The 25,054-nt window shown below is 42.6% G+C and overlaps 1 protein-coding gene across 3 annotated transcripts; it reads left to right on the plus strand.

Annotated features, from left to right (window-relative positions):
* The first annotated feature begins 198 nt into the window (after positions 1-198).
* PRDM1 (PR/SET domain 1) lies at positions 199-22,514 on the plus strand. Of its 3 annotated transcripts, XM_045865248.2 has the most exons (7): positions 199-472; positions 2,066-2,305; positions 8,861-8,980; positions 12,318-12,570; positions 17,446-18,545; positions 18,997-19,125; positions 19,506-22,514. In XM_045865248.2, the coding sequence occupies exons 1-7, from the start codon at positions 431-433 to the stop codon at positions 20,076-20,078; spliced, it is 2,457 nt and encodes an 818-aa protein (XP_045721204.1). In that variant the 5' UTR covers positions 199-430; the 3' UTR covers positions 20,079-22,514. The 3 variants fall into 3 exon arrangements, with proteins under 3 accessions (XP_045721204.1, XP_064453998.1, XP_045721203.1); XM_064597928.1 differs by lacking the exons at positions 199-472; positions 2,066-2,305; positions 8,861-8,980 and adding an exon at positions 10,135-11,230; XM_045865247.2 differs by lacking the exons at positions 199-472; positions 2,066-2,305; positions 8,861-8,980 and adding an exon at positions 11,247-12,101.
* The last annotated feature ends 2,540 nt before the right edge of the window (positions 22,515-25,054 follow it).

Raw genomic sequence — 25,054 nt, forward strand, 5'->3', positions numbered from 1 at the left:
GAAGTAGGAAGATTCCAAATAAATGTTGAAATTCACATGCGAAGAGATGAAGCTCTAGGCGGCTCGCGATCTGGGGGAAAGCCCTGGGCTGAGCTCTGTGCGCGGCTCCGGCGAGTCCAGGTGTGGCCACGCCCCCTTCAGCAGCTGGTGGGAGTGAATCAGACGAATGGGAAATCTGCAGCAGGGAGGGGAAAGGAGCCTCGGGTCTGGTTAACACAGACTGAAAGTGCTGCGGTGACACTCAGCCCTCCAGTGCTGCGGAGAGGCAGAGCAGCGCGCAGCACCTGTCCGCCGCAGAGAGCCGGGACGCGGGCGCCGGGGCGGCCGTAGAACAGGAGGGACGGCCGAGGTGCGCGTCAGTCCTCAGCCCGCGAGGGGACGCGGAGGAAATGTGGACTGTGTAGATAGAGATGAGCGACACTTATCTCAGATGTTGGATATTTGCTTGGAAAAGTGTGTGGGTACGACCTTGGTAAGGAACTTGATCTTGTTTTTAATTCTGAAATTGATCAGAAATTGTTGTTGTTGTTGGCGTAGTCGCAGTAGAAACCGGGACAGCTTCTGCTTTAGCGCTCTTAGAACTGTCAAACATTTGTAAGACTTTTTCCTTATGAATCATTAACCCTTTCAGTTCGAGGCGTAATTGATTCATTGAAATTTCGGTAGTGGCTCCTGCCCACCCCCGTCGAAGGGACTTCTCCGGGTTGGCTTAATTTTGTAAATTTTGCTTTATTTGAACATTTATTTGGCATCATGACTGTACATGTTGGAACTAAATAAAAACAAGCAAGTTTGTCTAAATCGTCACTCAGGAAAGACAACTTTGCATCTGACTTCTTTTTAAAAGAGCATCGTATTTAGGGAAGAAAGAGAAGAATGTGAAAGCCACTTTGAAGGACTTTCCACGGAGAGTTGTGTTTACATTCTAAGGAGGACACGTTCTTACATGGAAATGCTACCCATGTTCCTACTTTTGATCAAACATTGTAGGGAAAAGCATTGCATGAGTTGTTTACCTTTTTTTCTCTTTGGAAAGCACTTTTCTGAGGGGGGGGGGGTTGCGGGAATATCCTTATCAGTTTACAAGTGGAAGCAAGAGCCTGTCCTCTGAGTCTTCTATATTTGTTATAACTTTAGTTACAGTAAACTGAAGCACATCAGTGACTTCTGGGAATTCGTACACTTTCAGATTTAAATGGAAAGTGCTATTTGTAGCTGAGGGCTCCTAAAGGAATTCTCTCCACGGAATGCTATTGAACAGTTTTATGCTTTGTTTTTGCTTTTTCAATTTGGTGTGAGATGCCCACCAGTCAAAGGAAACTGCCAGTTTTCCCCCTTCGCCCATTTTTCCTCCACGTTTTCCTGTGCTCCCAGACCATTTCTGAAAAGCTGCAGCTCAGTGATGCTGGCAGGATGCAACCCTTTCAGTCTTCCATGGGAGAGGATGAAAGGGAGCGCGCAGCAGAGCTGGGGGGGGGGGGAGGGGGGCGGCGAGTTGTTTTGAAAGTTGTTTTGCGTTGGGAGCTGGTGGGAAAGTTCAGTCTTCCCCATTTGGAAAAGGCCGGCTGGGTTCCGCTCCTGCCCCACACGCGCTTTCCATTTTTAGCTTCATTCAGAGGCAGACAGAGCTCCTTCCTCTTCCTCTCCTTGTTTGTGACACTTTTCTGAGGCAGCTTTTCCACAGCGCTGAGGGTCTGGCGGCCATGACCCCAGGAGTTCTGGGACATAGGACTGAGTGCCCACAGCATTCTTCTGCTGTGAGAGGTAAAGCCAGGGATTGTTCGGAGGTGCTTCTTTTCTTTCTTTCTTTCTTTTTCTTCCCTTTCCCCCCCAGTGAGTTTGCCACAGTCTTGTCTGTCTTTCTTTTTTAAGAACTAAGTAAGAGTAGCATTTTAAAACCTTGCTTCTTCAAGGCAGTCTTCTTTATACAGCTTTTTGGCTCTTACTCAACTGTACCAAGCACTCTGCATCTGCTTTTAAAGTCTTGAGACTACTGTATTAGTCATAGCCTCTAGGACGAGCCACAGGACAATGGGGATTCAAGGCCTTTTCCCTTCTCTTCCAGGCTGCCCCGAAGTGTAGCTCCAGCGCTGTGAGGTTTCAAGGGTTGACCGACGGGACCATGAAAATGGACATGGAGGACGCAGATATGACTCTGTGGACAGAGGCTGAGTTCGAAGAGAAGTGTACATATATTGTGAACGACCACCCCTGGGATTGCAGCGCCGACGGAGGGACTTCAGTTCAGGCAGAGGCATCCCTACCAAGGAATCTGCTTTTCAAATATGCCACAAACAGCAAAGAGGTAAGCCTCTGGTTTCTTGCTGAAGAAGATTGGCACCTGACGCCCAATCTCCCTACCACTTGCCCTTGCGGCCTCGTATTTCTGTGAGAATCTGTAAGTATCAGTAAATAATTGATTTACTTAATTCACTTCTTTCATTGCTTTCTCTTTTCCTAAGTCTGTCCTTCTCATTTCCTCCAGCCCTCCACTGTTCCATGCTAATTAGCAAACAGTTAAATCTTTTGGCAAGTTGACACATCTTGGCAAAGTGCAAGGGCAGCACAAGGTGGGCGAAATTGTCAACAACCTTCGAGAGAGCCACTGTCCACCCTGGACTTGCTGACCCTAGTCCTCCAGGTGTACCGTAGCTTTTGAGGGAGAAAACTTTCTTAGAAAAAAAGTTTTTCATGTTTCCTTTGTCTCCTTTTGGTCATTAGATGGCTTTATTCTTTTTAATGAGCCAGCTTTATTAGCTGGGTTTCTAAGATTGTTCTCAAAACCTTGGCGTGTTTATGAACTGAAGTGATGGTATAAACCAAGAAGAGGTTCGTGTAAAAGTGTCCTCCATCCGGATGACTTCAGAGCTAACCACTGTTTATCTGCCGCAGCTCCTTTGCTCTGGCTAGGCTGGCAGGCTGATTCCTTATTGGTCTCTGAAGTGGGTACACTCTTTGTTGTTTCAAAGGGGCTGGAAACCCAAACTTGGAATGAGCAAAGGATTTGTGTTTACCCTTTTATATAATGATTATAGCTAGGCGTGATGTTTAGCTGTGAAATAACTTGCAGAACCACCTCTTGTTTTGAGAATTCAGCTACTGCAGTGGTTCCTACTGGTCTCTGCAGCGGAGCTGAGTTGAGGGAACTGACCCCTCAACAGACTTCCCACCACCAGGACTACCACAGGTTACCGTCCTTTCTGTCGCTGCCTTCAGAAAGAAGTGATTCCTTGCTGTAGGAATCCATGACTTGATGCTGGGACTATTTATTAGAGCCATGTCAAATCACTTTTCCTCCTTTCCTAAGGAACAGTATTTGAAGGAGTCGGGGGAGCCTGTTGTTTGGGAAATACTTTGTCTCTTTCCTATTTGTGTGTCTGAGTTGTGTGTTTTTGGTGAGGGGGAGACACAGCTGTCTAAAATTAAATAGAGCAGCTCTGCTTTGAGTTTCATTAAGCTTACCCCTTTTTTTTTCCCCCTGCTGGAAGAATAGAGGCAGATTTTATAAAAACCAAAATTTAAATTGTAATTGTACATGAACGTTAACCAAAAATTTAACCCCAGAGGTCGGCCTTAATTATACCTCTTTCTGAGAGTAACACTCTTTCCAATAGAAAGCTTCATGGTACGTGGCCTGTGGAATCAATGTAGGATTTGTTTGGCTATTTAAGGTTCTAGCTGTGGCTTTAGAAGGTGTCGTGTGTTTTTTTCCATATCATATTTGACCAAAATAGTAGTCTGTTCCCAGGGTTCATTTGTGCCTTGTTGCACTGTCCTGCCCAGTGGACTGAAATAAAGACCTCTATTCTGTGGGTCATCTTTGCCTTTTCATTCTATAATGTTCTTATTCTCTGTTCAGCTCTTAGCTTGTTTTTCAATTTCCATCATTCTACTTAAAATCATAGCTAAATAAAGGAATGCTCTCAGATCATTAGTCCAAGGTTTAGAAAGATAGTCACTTACCCAAGATGTGTAGTGAGAAGCCTGAGCCAGGACTAGGAGCAAAGTTCTTCTGACTTCCCCAGCCAGTGCTTCTTGATTATGCTACACTGGCCCCTCTTGGTGTCACTGTGGTTTTATTTATCGTCTTTACATCTTGCAGACCGATCCTTTATTAAGCTTGTTCGGTTTTTTTTTTTTTTCTCCTCTGAACGTAGAACTTCCTATTTCAGTATGTTCTTGTAACCCTAAAGAGGGTCCTTCAAAACTAACCTAATAGGAGATCAGGGTCCTCCTGTTCTATTTTCCCATATTTTATTTAACTGAAACACTTGAATAACACATCTCCAGTTCCTAATCATAAAAGCAACCAGGAAGCCAACTCGAATGCAATGCTGTCTTACACTGATTCTGGAATCTGTACCTATTTGTCTGTTTCTTTTTCCTTCCTTTCTGCACTTTGGGAAAGGACAGCTCCCTTAAGGGGGTGAAAGAGGCGCATGGAATTGAGCCATTGAGGGTGTGATACCTGAAAGCCAGTTCTCGAATGGAAACCTTCAGGATGGATGAAATGTTTACATTGACATTATTCAGTTAGTTCTTTCAGTCCCACCGACCATGGAAAGAGGGGAAAAAAGCCTTTCTATAAGGGGTTTTTATCTCACTGGTTGATCTTGCCCTTCTTTATATGTTTTCATTTAAGTAACAGAAGATGTTACTTGGTGTACTGTTGTGCTGACATACTTGGGGATTTTTTTTTTTAACAAGACCATTTTTCATTATGAATTTGTGCTATGTGTCAGCACCTTTTTTTTTCTTTTGGTTTAAAAACAAAACATACGAACCAAATTTCTGATCTTGACCCTCATTTTTAGATTTGGTTTAGAATCATTCTGCACCTTTAATGAGCCTGTTCTTACTTCCTATTTCCAGAACTCAAACCAAATATAGACATACTATTCAAAACTTTTAAAACTTTTTTTACTGATGGGTTATTCTTTTAGGGGGGATTTTCCCCTTGTCTTCCTGAAATAATCTTTTGTGAATACATGAATACAGACAGATCAATTTAAACAGTTATATTTTAGAAGCAGTAGCCTGTATCAAGTTTGCTTATATTCAAGAGGCATGGTGGCTCTAAGTCTGACCTCCGAGAGTCATGTGGTGATAAACATCAGACCGATGATGGGGACTCACCAAATGTCTATTTTGATTGAAGTCCATTATTAACTCAAGCCATCTGTAAAAAGTATCTCTCCATAACATGCAATTTCTTCTTCTTCCTACTACCTTTTATTTGTGAGACAATGTACCAAGGCATTACCATGTTTCCTTTAATATAAAGATAATTAAGGAGGAAATCTTCCAAAAACATCTCCATCCATCCCACTCCCTTTTTTAAAAAATGAAGTGAATTACAAGCTGAAGTCTTAGTCCACTACAGAGTTCTAGTCATCTCAATGTAAATATCCTTGTATTCAAAATAGAATTTTAATCGAATAAGTCATTTTTATGGGGGGGTGGATTCGGGGAGGGGAAGAGATAACTAGTAATTAAAGTCATCTTAATGTAATTTGCGGTGAGGATGCTCATACCACATTTAAACCTGAATAATGTTTCTGCTTAAAGCCCACTGCTATGTGTGTGTGTTTGTAGATTCCCTAAAGGAGGAATTGTTTTTAAAAAAAAACCCAAGTTCATATTCTCCTTGATATCAGACTTAAATTCAGCAACCCCCCCACCCTAAGTTGTGAGATCTCCCATTTTTATACAATGAAAAACAAGCCCTTTTTTTGTCTGGAAGCCTTAGACATCAGGGTGTGTGCTGTAAGTGAGGCCACTGACAGAGACAGATCTGCCCAAGTGGTGGAAAGGCTCGCTCCCAACAGAAGGCACTGCGTAGAAGAGCTTGTGGGGCAGCGGGAGAGGAGGCAAGCAAGTGTGGAGACCAGGGTCTTCTCCCAGATAGGATTATGGGAGGCACACAGACAGTAGTCTGTCCCTAGTAATAATTCTTTAGGACCCTGGTCAGTTCCTGTGAAGTTTCCTTCTTGAGCTTAGGTGAACACATTCTTAGTTTTTTTAGCACTGTGATATCCGAGGTACACACCAGATTCCTCTGTCTCATGTGTTTGCTCCAGGGATAGACTGTTGTTGGCTAAGGTTCACATCTGGATCTTTCTGGGGCAAGAGGGAGAATAGGACTTGGTCTTCCACTTCCCATTAAAAACAACCTTGGTTCCTGTTCCCCTTCCACACTTACCTAGCCGAGTGCTGTAATCTTAGAATTGCAGCTCGTATGTCCTCTTTGAATAATGTCTCAGACATGGGTTTGAGATGAAGGTACTTATCCTGTACTAAAGTGCTGGGCTGGGAATGGATAGTGATGGTATTTAAGCTATACAATTCCTTCCAACCTTGAAATTCTATTATTTTGTGTCTCTGTGTATCCACTTGTGTGAGTTTATGTGTTCCCGATAGCTCTGTATATAATGGAACTTAAATAATAGGGTTCTGTCCCACTTGTAAAGATAATCTAATATTGGTTGTTTTTTTTTTTTTTTTAATTACAAAATGCTCACCACAATAAGTGTAGGTTCTTACATTTGTTTGGGGCTTGAGGATTTTCAGACTTCTCTTCCACCACAGACCCTCCTCTTTTTAATTGTTCTCCTGTCTTGCTTGCTTAATTGCATTTGTAAGGTTATAGATGGCAAGTACTGTACTATAGCTTCCTCGGTGACTTGCTTATAGTTGTTCTCAAATAGGTGCTGGATGGTTATGTCTTCTGCAAATTCTTTTGTAGAAATAAGATTCCAGTTGATTTCTTTTTGGCCATAAGAAAATTTTGTGTGTTTTCTTAGTGTAAGATTGATAGATGAGAACCAAGAGGCCCACTGGTTTAAAAAAAGAGCAATTTGGAAGAAAAAAAAACCCAACCTCAATGTAATGCTACTTGTTGGTAATCAGGCTCTGACTCCCAAGACACTGTCTGCAAGAGACTATAATTTAAAACAAAGTTGATGAACCAGTTGAGTACCTTTCTTTAAATCACTGCTTTAAAGTGGATATGTTGAAAATATCAACTGCTAATTATTGGCTCACCAACAAATGACATTATTTGTTTTTCCTGTTTGTCATTTTAATATTATGGAATAATCACTCGAATGTGAATGCCAAATGATTTGCGTGTCATAGGAGTCAATTCCATGAATTTTTCAAATTAATTAGGTTCAATAATGCATCGTAAATAATGAGTCTCTGCATAAGTAAGTCAACTTAAGCTTTAGTACGCAGTTTTATCTCAAGACTGCTCTGAGCTACTCCTGTCCCCAGTAGCTTTACTGCCAACAAATACCAGTAACGATGAATTGTATTGAAAGGGCACATAGATGTAAATGAAGGCAGAGGAGGAGGATGAGATGAACATCTGCTTTTTTCAGCTCTCTGCCAGAAATTCATAAAGTACCAAAAATAACACTTTAGCTCACAACCTCGTTTCAACTTGTGTTAGGTGTAGGAAATTTTCTTTCTTTTCTTTTCCTTCTTTCTTTTTTTTTCTTTCTTTCCTTCCTTCCTTCCTTCCTTTTTTTTTTTTCCTGTCTTTCCAGTCTGGGTATGCTCCAGTGGCTTGTATATTGAATACTAAATTGTTAAAAAAAAATAATTGGCTGATAAGAAATGTACATAAGAAAGATTAGGCTGTTACAACCATGGAGATGTGCTTATTCCATATCCATTTAAACAGGTTTTAAGTTCTTGATGAGATTTATTGACATATCAATGTATATCACAACCAAAATCTGAGATTCCACTGTACACATTGACTGATACATATATTTGTACCTACCACGGCAGGTACACAATTACTCAGGAGCCATCCGGCTTAGTAAACCTGGAAGTAAATATCTCTTTTACCTCCCCTCTTAGTCCATTTCAGTAAGGTATTCAATAAGTAATTTGTAGGCGGTTTTGGACAAAAAAAAAAAAAAAAATGGGAAAGTGAATAAAAAGCAACACAAAACTAACTGGGAAATGATGCAGAGGACTACTTACAGAGGAGTTCTTTTGAATAGTGATGAATTGCTTCCTGATTCCTGGTTGGTGATTTTTTTTCACTCCCTTAAAGAAATTTACGATCAAGGAGGAACTGGCATAGTTAACATGTTTCTTTAGCAAGGCCCTAGTGTGATACATCCAGTCTGAGAAGGTCATTTCCTCAGATCTTAGAACCCACAGCTCTCCTCAGTATAAATTCCATTTCAAAGGACAACTTTTGACCACTGTTGAATAGAAGATGGTAGGGCAGAACAAAGTTACTTGAAAGATCTTTCTTCTATTAAAGAGAACTTACAAGCTATGAAAAAAAAAAAAAAAAACCTCATCTGGAATGAAAAAAAATATAGTGTGTTTTGCTTCTGGTTCCTTAGGTCTTTGTGGAACAACCAAAGAGCACTATTTTGGTTTTTGAGGTTAAAACTATTTTATTCCCCTCAAGCATGCTATGTTTATGGTTTGATGGAGAAGGAGAAACAAGAAACTAGGAGCAGGCTAAAATAGTTTAATCTTGACCGTCTAATTCTGCAGTATCTGATTCTAAAATCAGATAAAACAGAATGGTTACCCTCTCTGTTCTTCTAGTATGAAAAGTAATAATAAAAATGAAAAAGTCACCAGAGAATAATCCTTTAGACTCTTTTAATGCTTGGTTGGGTATTTGCTTATGATCTGGGAGCTTAAAAGATGGTTTCCCCCTAAGATGAACTTTGTTGTTAAAATTATGTTGGCACCATTGGTATCTGCTCTCCGTATCATAGTTTTGTCATTGTTGATTGTATTACCACTTGACAACTTGATTCAATAAAATCATCGGTTAATATTTTACAGTTGAAGTAATTATTTCATGTTTTATCTCCTTTAGGTTATTGGAGTGGTGAGTAAAGAATACATACCAAAGGGAACACGTTTTGGACCTCTAATAGGTGAAATCTACACCAATGATACTGTTCCCAAGAACGCCAACAGGAAATATTTCTGGCGGGTAAGTAGGGAAAAATTTTTCAGACTCCTTAAGAATTAAGGAAAAAAATGGAGCCACAATTGCTGGGTCACTTCCTTTTTCAACCTGTACTGGGGCTTACCACAACTCTTCAGGGCCCCTGTGGATACAGGGAGTTGTAAGCAAGTGTGATTGAAACTGGTTAATCGTTTGGCTCTAGAAATACAGCCTGTAGGTGATTAGGGATGGAGATATGGACTGTATGTGAATCTTAATTTTTGCAATTCATTAGAGCTTTGTGATGAAAGGAAACAGTTTGCTGCTTGCTTCAAGGGTAGGTTCATTTGCATTTCTCTGCAAGGAAGTAGTAATGAGTCACCAAGCCTTAGATTTCACCCCTTCTTGATTTCTTGCTGAGTTAACTTTAATTGAATGGAAGAGTAATCGTAAATGAATTAGCGTGAAAATAAATGCCGTTAAGGAAGGATGGGTAGAAGATGACACTGGGGGAATGGAGATGACTGGGACTGGTCTTACGTCTGCATCATAAAACTGTCGGCTTTGACAGTTTGTACTTTACTCCCATAGCATAAGGGAAGTGCTTACAATCGTGAGAGCATAAAAGTCTGACCCATACAATTTCCTTTGGAATATTAAGATTAGGAAGGGCCGCAAAGATGAACTACTTAGACGGAACTTTTGAGTAAAAGACCCCGAATTAGAAGGGAACAGAGACAAAAATTAGACTGCTTTCCATCTTCCCACAGATCTCTCTGGGATATTCACTTTTCTCAATTAGGAAATAAGGACATGCTTACTAAATTTAAAAGTAATTTTTTTATACATACTTGCATAAAATGTACATGACTACCGGGGAACCATTATTTGAATTCTTTTAAGAAACAGCTGCATGGTAACAACAAAAACTGGATTATACTTATTTTCGCCAGTTTTTACCCACCATGCTTATATCTTTTGGAGAAGTATCTTTATAAAAGACTTCTATTTGGGGATCATTCAGAAGCTGTTCCATAGAAACAGGATTTTTTTTTTTTAATCCAGGGAGTTTTGTGTTTTTAGAACTTTATTTTACTATTTTCCAATCAAGAGAGTGCACTAAAAATTGTTCACTAAGAATTGTGGGCTCACAATTTTTATTTAATAATTACACATACTTAAGATATATTTACTTTGTGACTTATAATGGGCAAAATGTTAGTAAGGGCATTTTTGCCTTTATTGCCAATAAAGTCTTCTCAGAAGTGAGCCACAGAAGTGTGTCATTCTTGGCGTCAAAAGTCTGAATTAACACGATCCAGCATGAGACTTATTAATGCATGCTCATTTTTTAAAAAGGCAAGAAATACTTAAGAACCTCCTATCTCTGTCCCAGTTCCCTGGTTCATTAAAGATTCACCCCAAGTAACTGAAATGCTTTCCTTGGGAGGATTTATTTGAATCAGTCTTTCACATACAAAGGATATTGTAGGAGAAAACTCCCCACATGTTGTTAAAAGCATCCTGATTTTGCTGGCAGGAATATGAACATCTGTTGTAAGGAAAGAAAAAGTTTCATGCAAATTACACAGTCAAAGAAGAGTAGGGATGTTCAAGTTGAGAAACCAGTGACATTTCTTGTAACTGTACTATGAGTCAGCACATTTTTTAATCTTCCTGATAATATATGGCAGTGTAGCGAGGTGAGAAGGAGCAGTGTTCATTTGACGTACGCATTATTTTATTTTCGCGTGTGTGTGTACAAATGACTTCATGGCACAGACGTTTCTGTTTTTAAATGAGCGTACAGTAAATTGTAGTCCATGGAAGGCTGACTGGAATCCCACACCCTTAGCTTTAGAAAGCAGTCTCCGCCCAGCGAAGAGTGCAGAACGATGGAACCCCATGTTCCTGGAAGTTTGCACATCAGAGTAAACAAACTTGAAAACCCCTCTTGATAGCAGAATTCACCCAGCCTTGTTCCATTTTCTCTTAACAAAACACACCGCAAAAGCTCTCACAAGCTGCTTTGATGAAGCCACATGTATTTCCCCCTCCACAATTTACAGGAAGTTACTCTTAAAAGAAAGTGATTCTGGTGTTTACTGCCCGTGTTAAAGGGACAGAGTTCCTTTTTGTTTCTGATACGTGTGAGTGAAATACAGACACGATTTATAGACAATCATAGTCAGTATGTGACTAGGAACAAAGCCATAACCTCCTGTCCGGTTAGAGCAAAATTTCTGCTATGACCAGTGCCTTCCTACTTGAAGACTACGAGTTGCAGATAACCAGGTATTGATTATAGAGGGATAAAGAAATTTCTTAAGTCTGAAGAAAAAGTGGTACACCTTAAAAAGAGGGAGAGAGAGAAACTTTCTGTGGAAGGATGAGGAGTGTTATAAAGTAATTTCAGCAAGAATGTTTTAATTTTTCCTATTCTTACCTCTGCCTTTTTACGGACATAGCCTGAGCGCATCTGTTAACCAGAAGTAGTATTACCGTGAGGATTATGCGTTGCCTTTAAAGAAGAGCACAGTTTCTTCCTGTTCTTTTTCGAAAAACACATGCCTATGGCTCTGTCAGTTGGTGTTTTAGCCAACCACCTTACAGATAAGAGGGTTCCCTCTCCCCTCCTTCGGCTTGAAAAGAGAAGTGCAAGGCTGAACATGTTTATCAAGAGGAAAAGTGACTTCTTAGTCGACTGTCAAATCCTGGCTTCTGTCCCGGTATTCACTTTGTTATGGCAGGTGAAGTTCACCTTTGCCCCACCCAGTGTTTCCACAAAAAGGCAGGGTTCCAAGTATTCATATGAACAAGTGTTACTTCTGGACTTGGAGGCTTGGGGGTGGAGGATGTTTGCATAGTTTAAGCCTTGGGCGGGGGTGTAGGAAACGGCAAGTACAGAGGCCATAGAAAAAGTTGAGACTCAGTTTGACGTATTCGGTTGGCTTGGTCTTCTACCCAGTGACTCAAAGCATTCAAAGTCAGCATAATCGGAACTAAAGTTAGTAGCTTCGCCCATTTGCCGTTCACGGCTGTAGCAAAAGTAATACTCTCTGGTGGTTTGATCCGTCCGAGGCAGCTCCTTAAATGAAATGTGGTGTTTCATTCTTCTGTCATTTTCCCCCAAACACGAAAAGATGATAAAACTGAAATGGAAAAGGTAACTGACAAAGTGTGCCTTACCTGTTTCCGTCCTGATTTTCTGCTGATTCAAGACTACTCTGGCTAAACCGATTTCTTTCTTTTTCTAAGTGGGCAACAGGGAATGAGAAATTACACACGGTCCTTGCCGTGTTTATTTTTAGAGGTGCCGGGGTAGCTTTCCATTGCTTTGGGGCTGACTTTCTTTTACACGTCTGTCTTTTCATTTGGACAGATCTATTCCAGAGGGGAGCTTCTCCACTTCATCGATGGCTTTAATGAGGAGAAAAGCAACTGGATGCGCTATGTGAATCCGGCGCACTCTGCCCGGGAGCAAAACCTGGCTGCGTGTCAGAACGGGATGAACATCTACTTCTACACCATTAAGCCCATCCCTGACAACCAGGAGCTTCTTGTGTGGTATTGTCGGGACTTTGCAGAGAGGCTTCACTACCCTTATCCTGGAGAGCTGACAATGATGAATCTCAGTAAGTGGATTATAGAACAAAATAAATAAATCAATAAAAAATGCCAGTAATGTCAGTTCTGCCCCTAAGAGCTAATAACATGTTGTTTAATTATATGGCTTCATTTGTTGGGCCAAGGAGGTGACTTTAAACAAGGGACGAGGAAAAGGGAAAAAAAATTATTTTAGTCCCTGTTGCCCATTATGAAACTTGATCAGGTAAAATATTAAAAGCTATTTTGAATGTTTAATTCAGAAAGTTACTGGAAGAAATATATGTCCAATTCTAATCTTTCCAAAAGGGGGCAAGTAGGGAGTATAAAAGGGATTGGTCCTGACATGCCTAGTATGCAAGGTATAGCCCTTGTTTGTGGTGATTTGTTGGTGCTTAAATGTGTGTTGGAATATTGTGGAGATGCACATTTGGTTGTCAACATATGGTCTGATGTGGAACTTATCAGATTGTTTTTAGAAAAACTCACAGCTGTAATTTTTAAAATATTATTTTAAGTGGATAACTAAAGATTTTATATCCTAGCTTCCTTAAGGCAAAAACCTAATTATCTAACTTCCTGATCACTATTACAGTAGCTATGTATCACTTTATTTTAACAAATTCTCAGTTCCTTAAATAGCTTATACTTTTTTATTTGGTTGAAGTTATTGTCATAACCCCTCTGCAAAGGGCTACCTCATTTTAGTCATTCTCAAGTGATCTCTAGGAACAATTTAAGAATGAACATAAAACTCCAATCTGTTGTAATTATGGTTGTGTGTTCTCAGACTACTACGTTTTAAGGAAGTTTTTAACATTAGATCCTTGTGGTGTAAAGGTCTTGGCGTCTAAATTCTGAAATTTTTGTAACTTTTTGTTTTGATATGATTTAAACTTAAGGAAGAGTTGCAAAAATAGTACAAAGAATTCCCAGATACCTTTTACCCAGATTTACCAATTGTTGATAATGCAGTCCTCTTTGCTTTATCTGAAGGCTCAACTGTTTTAGTTCACATTTCCACCTTTGAAGCATTTGGAATGAATGTTAATTTTAACATAAATTAGAATTTTGACTTCAACTTTAGGACCAATTAACAAACCCATTACCTGTCCTGGTCAGGATAAGCCAAGTCTGTAGCTAGTTGGTGCTTATCCCACACTGTCTAGTTTACTTGATCTCCCTACGATCTCAATACTATATTTGCAGTTTTCTGAAAAGCTGGGACTATAAAAGCTTATGAATCTCCCTCTCAGGATCACCTTTCAAGTTTGCGTTCGTGGTCCTCTCTCTCTCACACACACACACACAGGCTCTTAGTGCCCCCTTGAGCTTTAGGAAGAGGTCTTGGAATAATTGGAAACAAGCTGGCTTCCAACATGAGCATGAGGGGTGAATCAGGTCCTGACCAAAGGTGTCAGTTCTTTTCCCTCCTATCTCTTCTGCGCTCCCAAGAGTCTGTGGTATGCGCTGAGCATCCCAGGAGCCCTCCAGCTGTTTTGGCATCTGCACGTGCCAGGCCCACCGCGCAGGGCCGAGTAGTAAAAAACAGCTTATATTCTAGCAGAGCCTCTCACAGGAAGATGTGCTGCTTCCTCTTGACTTTCTCAGCATGGCAAGGTCTCCTTACATTCCTTGAGCTTCATCATTCATGGATTCAAAGACCTTGGTTGTTTTGTTTTTTTGTTTTTTTTTTCCAAACAGTAACTCCATTTGGAGTGACCCACCCCAGTGACTTTGCACCAACCACGAAGAAGCTTTTTCACCTACATCCTTCACCTGGTGTAGTTTCAAAGGCCCTACATTTTTATTCCCCGAAGGCTTTGCACAATATTTAAGAGTCAAGTGCTTATTCTCTGTGTTCAGAGCAACTTCCATGTATACTGTGAAATGACACTTTTGTTCCCACAAATGTCCCTTTTTATTTATGCAGAATTTTTTCTAAATGGTGGCTTAACATTTTCAGGGACCCTTTCCTTCTCCAGTGTTCATAGTAAAGAAGGAGAGTGAACAAATAACCAGTCACATTAAGCCAAGACTCCTGCTGCCGATTGTGAAACCAGTTGTCTTAGGTGTGGTAACTGATGATTGAGCCTCTGATCAGGAAAATTTCCACTCTTTCATCAAGCCTAATAGGTAGATTGTGTCTTCAAATGAGTTGTGTTGGGTTTCCATGCTTTGAGCACAACAGAGGTTTGTGCCAGAATCTCCGTGAGGACGTTAAACGGCAGTGATGGTTCAACTGGTAGAATTTTGAGAAGAGATTCGAATTAAACCGAGGTTAAAAAATAATAAGTAGCCAGAAATCACAAATTGGCGTTTTTTTAAGAAACAAAAGAAAGGGAGTAGAAACTATTAAATTTAACTCTTACCCCTCCCAGGTTTTTGGTATTTTTTTCCTATGTATCTAACCAACCCATCTAGAAAACAGTTGACCAAATTATAGACTTCTTAATGTTAATCTGCTTTCTCAGTTTCAGTTGAAAACAGACTTTGTTTTGCCTACTGCAGAACTTCTAGGTTCTTTCTTGTAGTCTTGGGGGTTCTTATTATAGATCGAAAATGTGAGTCGGCATAATTAAGCCATTCAGAGCCTTCAGAAGCAGTTCACTCTTGAAATGACTCCGTCCGCCTACAGCCATTTAAGATTTAAGAACAAAAACAGATCTTGATTTTCTTCTTCATGTTAACTCAAGCTGCTGCTGAGTGGGAGAGTCAGAAATGACACCAGCTCTACTGATTACTCAGCTGCTGAAGGATGATTTTTTAAAATGTACCTTCACATAGATTCCATGACTTCCACCTTTGAACATCTTAGGGAGCTAACGTTTCCCTCTGGATATTGTTTTGGAGGAAGATAGAAATTTATTTCTATGGAGGCATAAGAGATACCAAACGTTGATTGTGGATTTACTATATGCTGGGCCCTGTGCTAAGTCTTTTGCATGGAAAATTATAGATTCAGACTTTCCTGTTTATTGGCCCAGTCATTAGCTTTGTTTTCAGTTTAATAACCGAATTATTAAGGTACCTAGTGAGAACACCTGACTAAACAGGAGGGACAGTGCTACTGATGGACGTGCACTTCTTGTTTACGGGCTTACTCGGTTGAACTTTAGAACCAAGAGAGTATTGAAGCCACTGGAAAAATTCTGAGACTGAGGTGTAATTGGCCACATGAAAATGGTGAAGTTTCTGTACGTTTTATGAGGGTGCCATCTTTTTTTTTAAATGTGGGCCTACACGGGTGCCTCCAGATTGTTCTTTTTCACCTCCATAAAATTCCTTCCTGTGGCTGTGAGATGCCTCGCCTATCAGTTTCCCAACTTAGTTGTCTCTCTTCCTTTACCGTTTCAGCTTTAAAAAACAAAAGTGACAATTTGAACTTCCTGCCTGCTGGGCCTCACTGAAAGACTGATATTGGCCCGATAAGGGCTTATTTATTTTGGTTTAGTGGCTTCAGAAATCCCTCTCCCTCAACAAGCTTTCCATCACTGCCCCCATCAGCATCTTCCCTGATAGTGTCTTGGCTGTGTTTATTCTGGGGCTGCTGGCTCACCCGGGAGTAACTGATAACAGCTAGCAGGAGATAACATTCTCCGAGGGCCTCTCAAACTGGAATCGAATCCCTCAAGCCTGTCAGTCCAGAGAATGGATTTGAAGGGTTCAGAATCTGGACTTCCACAGAGTTCATTTCTAGACCTATCAGGTATCAAGCCTGGAGTGCTTTCTCAGTGAAATCAAATGGAAACTTTTTTTTTTGTTGCGATGACAAATGATACTTTTACAGAGGCTTCAGCATGGTCCCACAAACCTGTCCCCTTCCGATGCGGAGGCCAAGAGCTCCCCTGCCTCCCAAGGCATCCGCACACATGGCTGGCTCATGCCTTCAACCTACTCCTCCTTGTGGGGCAGCTGTTCAGTTGGAATGATTGCCCTCTGATCACCAGAGCTCCAGCGAAGCAGCGTTATGTTTTACTTTTGATTTCCAGGGAAGGCTGAGCGGGGACTTTTTGGTGTTCCCTGCTCTGACTGATGTTTTCAAGGCGTCGTTTGTTCCATGTGTTTGGAGGGGCAGGGCTGCTGATGGCCTGGAGAGCCTGAACTGTCCTCATTGCTGCTCTTCCTAAATAGTGTATTTACGGAGTAATAATATAGAATAAATGCTTTCATCTTAGCTGCCTGTTTTCTTTGGTGCTCTAAGTAATTGAACTGGCTTGGGAAGTGCCTGTTGTGGTTTGGCAGAGATGAGTATGTCACGCCTTGTGATTCCAGGGGACAGCATTGCTGGGAGCCTGGTTAGACCAGACAGAGCCTTGGTGCCATTCTTGTGTTGTCAGCAACTCGAGGGGAAGGGGTGGCATCCATGTTGCTAATCTACTTGGCATAGGCAGTTTGAACAGGGTTTTATCAAATTCGTATTAAACAAGAATCGAGGCGAAAACTGATGACTGTTTGTTACTTGAAATGAGACTTAATCTTTCACATCTAGTTCTCAGGGTGTGCTGATTTCCTTTCGGTACAATGTGAACACCAGAATGACTTTTATTAACCTCTGACACCCCCACCCCAGGATTATTTCCACCCCATTTTAATGGAAGCTCTTCCATTCTAGCTTGAACAGCACTTTTCCATCATACGGTTTTTACTGGTAGAAACAAAATAATCCAGACGGTGCTCTTGATTCGAGATGTTGTCACCGTTCCTGTTTTGCCCAAAAGGAAATGGAGCGGTGCGTTTGAGCGAGTGGCCCCGAGCCCTCTAGAATGAGAGGGCGTTGAGAAGCCAGGTGTGTCTCGCTTGTGGCCAGCTGGCGCTCAGGTTTTCTCAAGGAGAGAGCAGCTTTGGCAATTTCACTTCAGTTCTCTATAACCCTTTGAGTAACCGTCCTTTCTTTATTTCAGCACAAACCCAGGGCCATCCAAAGCAGCCCAGCACTGAGAAAAATGAACTGTGCCCCAAGAACGTCCCAAAGAGAGAGTACAGCGTGAAAGAAATCCTGAAATTGGACTCCAACCCCTCCAAAGGAAAGGACTGCTACCGTTCCAACATTTCACCCTTCGCGTCAGAAAAGGAGGCAGACGACTTCCGAAGAAACGGGAGCCCGGAAATGCCCTTCTACCCTCGGGTTGTTTACCCCATCCGGGCCCCTCTGCCGGAGGACTTTTTGAAAGCCTATGGGCTGGAGAGGCCGACCTACATCACTCACTCCCCCATCCCGTCCTCCACGACCCCGAGCCCCTCGGCGAGAAGCAGCCCCGACCAAAGCCTCAAAAGCTGCAGCCCGCACAGCAGCCCGGGGAACACGATGTCGCCCCTGGCGCCCTGCCCTCCAGACCACCGGGACTCGTACGCCTACTTGAACGCCCCCTACGGCCCCGAAGGCTTGGGCTCCTACCCGGGCTACGCGCCGACCCCGCACCTGCCCCCGGCCTTCATCCCCTCCTACAACGCCCACTACCCCAAGTTCCTTCTGCCCCCCTACGGCGTGAATTGCAACGGCCTGGGCGCCGTGGGCAACATGGGCGGCGTGGGCAACTTGAGCCTCTTCCCCAGGCTGTACCCCGTCTACGGCAGCCTCCTGGGCGGCGGCGGCTTGCCGCACCCCCTGCTCAGCCCGGCCTCCCTGCCCAGCTCGCTGCCCTCGGACGGGGCCCGCAGGCCGCTGCAGCCCGACCACGCGCGCGAGGTGCTCGTCCCGGCGCCACACAGTGCCTTCTCCCTCCCCGGGGCGGCCGCCAGCATGAAGGACAGGGCGAGCAGCCCCACCAGCGGGTCGCCCACGGCCGGCACGGCCGCCTCGGCGGAGCACGTGGTGCAGCCCAAAGCTACCTCAGCGGCGCTGGCGGCCCCCGGCAGTGACGAAGCCATGAATCTCATTAAAAACAAAAGAAATATGACCGGCTACAAGACACTGCCCTACCCTCTGAAGAAGCAGAATGGCAAGATTAAGTACGAATGCAACGTTTGCGCCAAGACGTTCGGCCAGCTCTCAAATCTGAAGGTAGGCCTCCCGGCGGGCCCGCCCACCGCCGCGCTGTGCGCGTGCGCGCCTGCGTGTCGCTCGCTCTGCGCAGCTCACGAGGCGCTTTTGCGACAGTGTGAGGCTCGGGCGGGAGTAGTGGATTGGGGGTGGCGGGGTTCCTCTGCTTTTGCCATTTCTGGCTCTGTGACTTCGGACTCGTAACTTCTCTGCTGAGTTTCTTCAGAATAATGAAAGTGTGGGGTTTGGGCTAGAAGATCAGTTTAAAGTCCTGCAGGTCTGTGACTTCTGTTCCCTTGGCGCAGACGAAACGAAGCGTTCTGAAAATACTGGGGCTCCGTTTGTTCGGTTTAAGATTTAACTTGATGGTTTTCTTAAGATGTCCGCATCGTAAATGCCTGAGTCCTTGAGCAGAAATGTGAGGTCTCCCCACCGACCGAGAGCAGGGCTAACGCACGTGGCTTCTTTCCAGGTCCACCTCAGAGTGCACAGCGGAGAACGGCCTTTTAAATGCCAGACTTGCAACAAGGGCTTCACTCAGCTCGCCCACCTGCAGAAACACTACCTGGTACACACGGGAGAGAAGCCACATGAATGCCAGGTGGGCAGTGTTTTCCGGTAGAAATTTTAACCTTTGTAGAGAATGTCTCAGGGGCGGTCTCCCTGTGTCCTGTAGCCCATAGATTAAACCGACACAAGAATTCTGCCCGGTCGCGGGCTGGTAAGCCTGTATCTGCTGATGAGCAGAGATGATGACAGGGCCCGCTTCCAGTGGGTGGAAAAGGGCAGGGGGTAGTAAACACCTCCGCGCGCGCCGTGCCCACATTTGCCTGTTTGCTTAATGCCACACCAGAGGTCCACCGGGAGGCTTCTCGCCTCACAGGTTGCTGGGCGTCGGTATGTAAGCTTGCCCTTCCCACTGGCAACTCTTAATCTTCTGGTCTTCCCGCTTCCCGTCTCTGCCCGCTTCCCCACCTGTAGGTTTGCCACAAGCGATTTAGCAGCACCAGCAATCTCAAGACCCACCTGCGACTCCACTCTGGAGAGAAACCTTACCAGTGCAAGGTGTGCCCTGCCAAGTTCACCCAGTTTGTGCACCTGAAACTCCACAAGCGCCTACACACCCGGGAGCGGCCCCACAAGTGTGCCCATTGCCACAAGAGCTACATCCATCTCTGCAGCCTCAAGGTCCACCTGAAGGGGAACTGCCCCGTGGCCCCAGCCACGGGGATGCCTTTGGAGGATCTCACCTGGATCAACGAAGAAATCGAGAAGTTTGACATCAGCGACAACGCCGACCGGCTCGAGGACATGGAGGACAACATTGATGTGACCTCTGTGGTGGAGAAAGAAATTCTGGCTGTGGTCAGAAAAGAGAAGGAAGAAACTGGCCTGAAGGTGTCTTTGCATAGAAACATGGGGAATGGACTCCTCTCAGGGTGTAGCCTTTATGAGTCATCAGACCCATCCCTCATGAAGTTGGCTCACAGCAACCCACTACCTCTGGGGCCTGTAAAGGTCAAACAGGAAACAGTTGAACCAATGGATCCTTAAGATTTTCAGAAAACAAAAAGTGTTTTGTTTTGTTTCTTAACTTATGACTTGGCAAGTCAGGGTGCCTGTAGCAAATGCTTGTACATAATTCCAGTTCTGCAAAGCTCTCCTGACGGCAGATGGTTTCCCCTCACCTCTCTGGAATTAAAGAAGGAACTCCAAAGTTACTGAAATCTCAGGGCATAAATGAAGCAAAGACAATATATATACATATTATATATACTTATTTACACCCCCATCTATATATTTGAACCTGTGTATTTTGAATATTTGTGTGGATATGTTTGCATAGCCTTCCCATTGCTAAGACTATTGCCTAGCCATAATTATTTTTTCAATGATAATCCTTCATAATTTATTATACAATTTATTGTTCAAAAAGCAATAATTAAAAAAGTTTACAATGACTGGAAAAATTCCTTGTAATTTGAGTTATAAATGTTATATTTTTGTCTTGTGGCCATTCTTTGTAGATAATTTCTGCACATCTGTTTGAGTCCCTACGATTTAGTAAACAAATACATTACTTCAGTTGACCTCCCTCTACAATAATGGTTTGAAAATGAGGTTTGGTATTGCCAAAGTTAGACAGTTGATGTGTTAACTCATAAGATCTGTCATTTGAACAGCATTGTGTAACTTGGGGGGGAATGTGTGCAGAATTACCCAATAATAACTTCAGTAGAAGAAACAAGAAAGGGAATCTTGTGTTTGTGTAGATAGTTCAGATTCTTTTCCCCCTAGCCATGGATTTACCAGAAAGGAGACAAGAAGGCTTTGCCAACCTGTCTTCCTCTCCAAAGAGCAGGGTTACCCCACCCCCAAAGTCACATGACCATTCAGAGTGGTCACGTGACCTTTGCATCCCAATGTATTATCTGAAAATGTGAATAAGACAAAAATGCCATGTTTAAAACCACCGTGAAATGTTCCCAAAGCACAGGTGGTTTTGTATGTGTGAGGTTTGGGGGCTTGAGTCTGGGTGTTGTTTTTGTTATTGGGGGGTTTTTTTGTTGTTATGTCAAGATTGCACAGACATGGTGCTCTACCGGGAAGGATTTGAGGTAGATAGGCTCAGGCCACACTTTAAAAACAAAAAAACCAAAAAACGGGTATTCTTGTTGTCTTAGGGTAAAAGCAGGCAATGCACATTCCTATCCCCAACACATCAATTGTATTTTGTTCTGTAAAACTCAGATTTTCCTCAGTATTTGTGTTTTTACATTTTATGGTTAATTTAATTAAAGATGAAAGGGCATTGCAAAGCTGTTCAACAACAATTACCTCATTGAGTGTGTCCAGTAGTACAGGAAGTGATGTCTTATCTAATGATTTGCTACTCTAGAGGAGAAACCAAGTGCGCTCCAGAAAGACAGAATGTGTGCCGTTCTGTCTTTCACTCTGCTAAGCCCAAAGATTACATGTCAGCATTCAAGGTGTAGCAAAGAATGATGTATATTTATAAATCTATTTATACCACTATACCATGTGTATATATAATATATTTATAACCACTTAAATTGTGAGCCAAACCATGTAAAAGAACCTACTTTTCCTAAGGGCAAAAGAGAAAACCAATCCTTTCTGAGGCTTTGCTTAACACTTGATGGCCTCACTATCATCGACATTGGTGAGCTTGGGCACCTCCTTGCTATTAAAGGGACCCCAAAACCTTGGTGCAAAGATGGGGACTGCATAACAACCAGGGGGAGAGATACTCACCGTCTTTCACCAGTAAGGGCAGTCTAAGATGGCTTTATTTTTGTTTTGCCACATTATGATTATGTGGTCACACCCAAGTCACGGAAATAAAGTCCCATTATTCCCTTTACCACTGTTAACTTTTCTCTCTCTTCCTCTCCTTCCTTCCTTCCTCACTAACTGATGCATCACTAATCAGTCAGGTTTCTATATTCAGCCTTTTATTGATGGCAACTACTGTCAACCAGCAGCAAAGGACAAACTTAGGAGAATCCAGGGAAACCTCAGAGCCTTACTGATCTGTTCCTCTAAGTGGCAAAACTGACAATTTTTTATGGATCAGTGCTGAACCAACACAGTCCTTAATTGTAGGTAAACCAAAGCATCGCACGCTGACATTGACACCAAATACTTTCGGTTCTGCTCATTTGTTCTCTTCTTTTCCCTTTTGTGCTTTCTTATTTGTGGGAATTTTTACCAAGACACGCGTTGCTTGAGACTTCTTGATTCTCTTTACCATTTGACTTTCCCTCGTAGGCCTCTTACATGTGAATGCTGAGCCCACAATCAACAGTGGTTTTATTTTTTTCCTCTAATCAAAGTTAAAACTGACCAAAGTTATTGGCTTTTTACTTTGCTAGAACAACAAACTATCTTATGTTTACGTACTGGTTTACATTGTTATTTATGTGCAAATTGTCAAAATGTAAATTAAATATAAATGTTCATGCTTTACCAGTGCTTGTCTGATGTCTTCAGTGAAGGGCCAGTGAAGCGACATCTTCACCGTGCCGTTAGGGAACACTTTTGAACATGACAGTGTTTGCCTCTCTCCTGCCCCGCCCACCCTCCCCAGCAGCCATGCGCCCCTCATCCCCCACCTCCATCGGGGACCACATTTGTGAGTGATCTGAAGTGTTGATCTGTTTTCTCTCATAAGCGAACAGTTTAAGATTTTTCAATTATGAGCTATAGTGAGGAAAGCATTTCAAACATTAGTAATGAATTTTGATTGTCTGTTTTACTTTGTTGATGGGGATGGGATGGTGAGGAGGTAAGGAAGACTTGGATCCCTAGCCTTCCTAGCCTCATGACAGCGTGTACGTGTTTTGCGTGTGTGTGTGTGTGTGTGTGTGTGTGTGTGTAGACCCAACTGACTGGGTAAGGGGCCCAGAGGAAAACTGGGTTGAGGAACAACACTTTGCCCAGTGAGGACAACGTTTTTGCCTCAGTAGCTAGCACTGAGCATGCCACAGGGAATAAGTTCTTTTTGTGCCTCTGCCATAGTCTTCTTGCCCTACATCCCATGGTATTTTTTTCCCTTTACATCTTAGCTCAGAAAGTAGATCTGCCACTTGTTCATTTAAAATGAATTTCAAGACAGCTGTTGTTTTACCAGAATCTGGGCATTGTTAGGATGAAACCCAGAGACATGTTGGTATGGCCATGCAGTCCCAACTGTCATGTGGTGGGAAAGGGTCTATTTGTTTGTCCATGGAGGCTCCAGAAACTAACCTGTCTCCAGGCACAGGAGTCTCATTTGGTAGATAGGAGATGCTTTTAGAAAACTTTAGTGTCCTCAGTGAAAAAATCCAAAAGTCCCTTGCAAATAGTGTTCATGCTTGCCATGTCATCTATTACCAAGTTCATGGTTCCATGTCCATGCTAGCCACATGTTAGGAATACTGCTCCTTCTTACATTTGGATACTCGAAACTGCCCGATGGTTTTTTTTTTTTCCATGTTTCTTCTTTATATTCACTTAAACATCTGTGCCAAGAATTTGAAATGCTGCCAACATGTAACTGTGGAGTTAAGAAAACCAGAACCCTATTGTCATAAACGTGCCAAATGGTGCTGGTTTCACTACTAAATTCTATAGAACCATTGTGGTAATAATTTTTCAAAACAAAGCCCAATAAGATTCAAAGTGTAACAGTTACTACCATAAATCATAGTTCTTTACTTGGCAAAGCATGCCTTTTTTTTTCTTGAGAGTTATGTATCTTGGGAACTCTTGTGGACTTAGCTGTTTAATGAAACATTACATGAAAAGATAATATTCACTAGGAGCTCAAGTCCACCCAGCTGACATCCACACAGTTGGATCAAGGCTTCATGCAGCTGTTTTCAGGGCAAGGCAAGACTGAAGAAGTCATCTTTTTCTGAGTCTTAACCTTAAAATAAAAGCTCTGTTCTGAAATAATACATTCAATTCCCCACCATAAGGGAATATACAGAATGTATGGTGCTATGGGAGTTTATGGGCACATTTCTAGATTATTTCTTCCCTTGGGGGACAGCAAATCCATTTAGGACCTGTAAGTTTGTATAAGTGAGCTCATTCCTCTGTGTGTGTGTGTGTGTGTGAAGCCTTCTCTAAAAGGAGATAATGAGCAAAGGCCAGAGCAGAGAAATGAAAGTAATTAGAGGCACATGGTGGAGGATTTCTGATGTAGAACCAGGCCTCAAGGATAATCTGGTCTAGAAAGGAATGGTGTACCACAGAGCGTGGCAGCTTAAAAAAAAAAAATGAATGAACAGGAGAGAAGTTACATAGAACGTGATCCTTGAACCGATCCGGAAGACACTTCCACTTCCTTCAGAAGACCATGACAACTTTGTCCATAACGTGTCCATTTCATTATCAACTTCGGGCCAGAAGAAATCAGATCATTCTGAGCACTGGCCACCTCTCTGGAGTCCACTTCTGGGTGTGCAGCAGCTGCAAGAAACGTTTCAGGACTCACAGATAATTCTCCCATCACTTCCTTTTCCAAACTTCAAGTCCTCAGAGCCCCCCGGTCCATTTGCTCAAAGCGCTGCTGACAGCGACTCCTTAAATGAGAAGCGATTTTAATCTCAATACAGCCTTAATTATGTAATTTAGGCATGTAGGCAGAAAAAAACCACAGCAAGATTCCAGAAAGTTATTTTTAACCTGATTTATGCAAATATTCTCCATGCCCAGTTTCACAAAATACCGTAAACTAACAAGCCCTCTCCCAGTTTGCTCTCCCTTCCAGGTTTGACAAGTAATGAACCGGAGTCATCCACATGTACGTTTCCCTCTCTCCAAATTTAAATAGAAGCTTTTATTTAGTATAAATGTGAATGTAGTCACCTTGTAGTTTTCTCCTGCCCCCATTAAGAAAGTGGACACAACAGGTAAGTGCCAATGGTTAATTTTCTTTTTTTCTTTTCTTTTTTTTTTTTTTTTGAGACAGAGAGAGAGAGAGAACACAAGAGGTGGTAGGGTGAGAGGGAGAAGCAGAC

Source organism: Mirounga angustirostris, unplaced genomic scaffold (assembly GCF_029215605.1).
Source record: "Mirounga angustirostris isolate CCGP_5_RB_7025 unplaced genomic scaffold, mMirAng1.0.hap1 SCAF_8, whole genome shotgun sequence".
Taxonomy (NCBI): Eukaryota; Metazoa; Chordata; class Mammalia; order Carnivora; family Phocidae; genus Mirounga; species Mirounga angustirostris.

Coding starts and splice junctions, on each gene's coding strand:
- PRDM1 (XM_045865248.2), top strand. CDS start 431: ATGTTGGATATTTGCTTGGAAAAGTGTGTGGGTACGACCTTG. Junction 473..2,065: donor AGTGTGTGGGTACGACCTTG/GTAAGGAACTTG, acceptor CTTCTCTTCCAG/GCTGCCCCGAAGTGTAGCTC. Junction 19,126..19,505: donor AGAAGCCACATGAATGCCAG/GTGGGCAGTGTT, acceptor CCCCACCTGTAG/GTTTGCCACAAGCGATTTAG.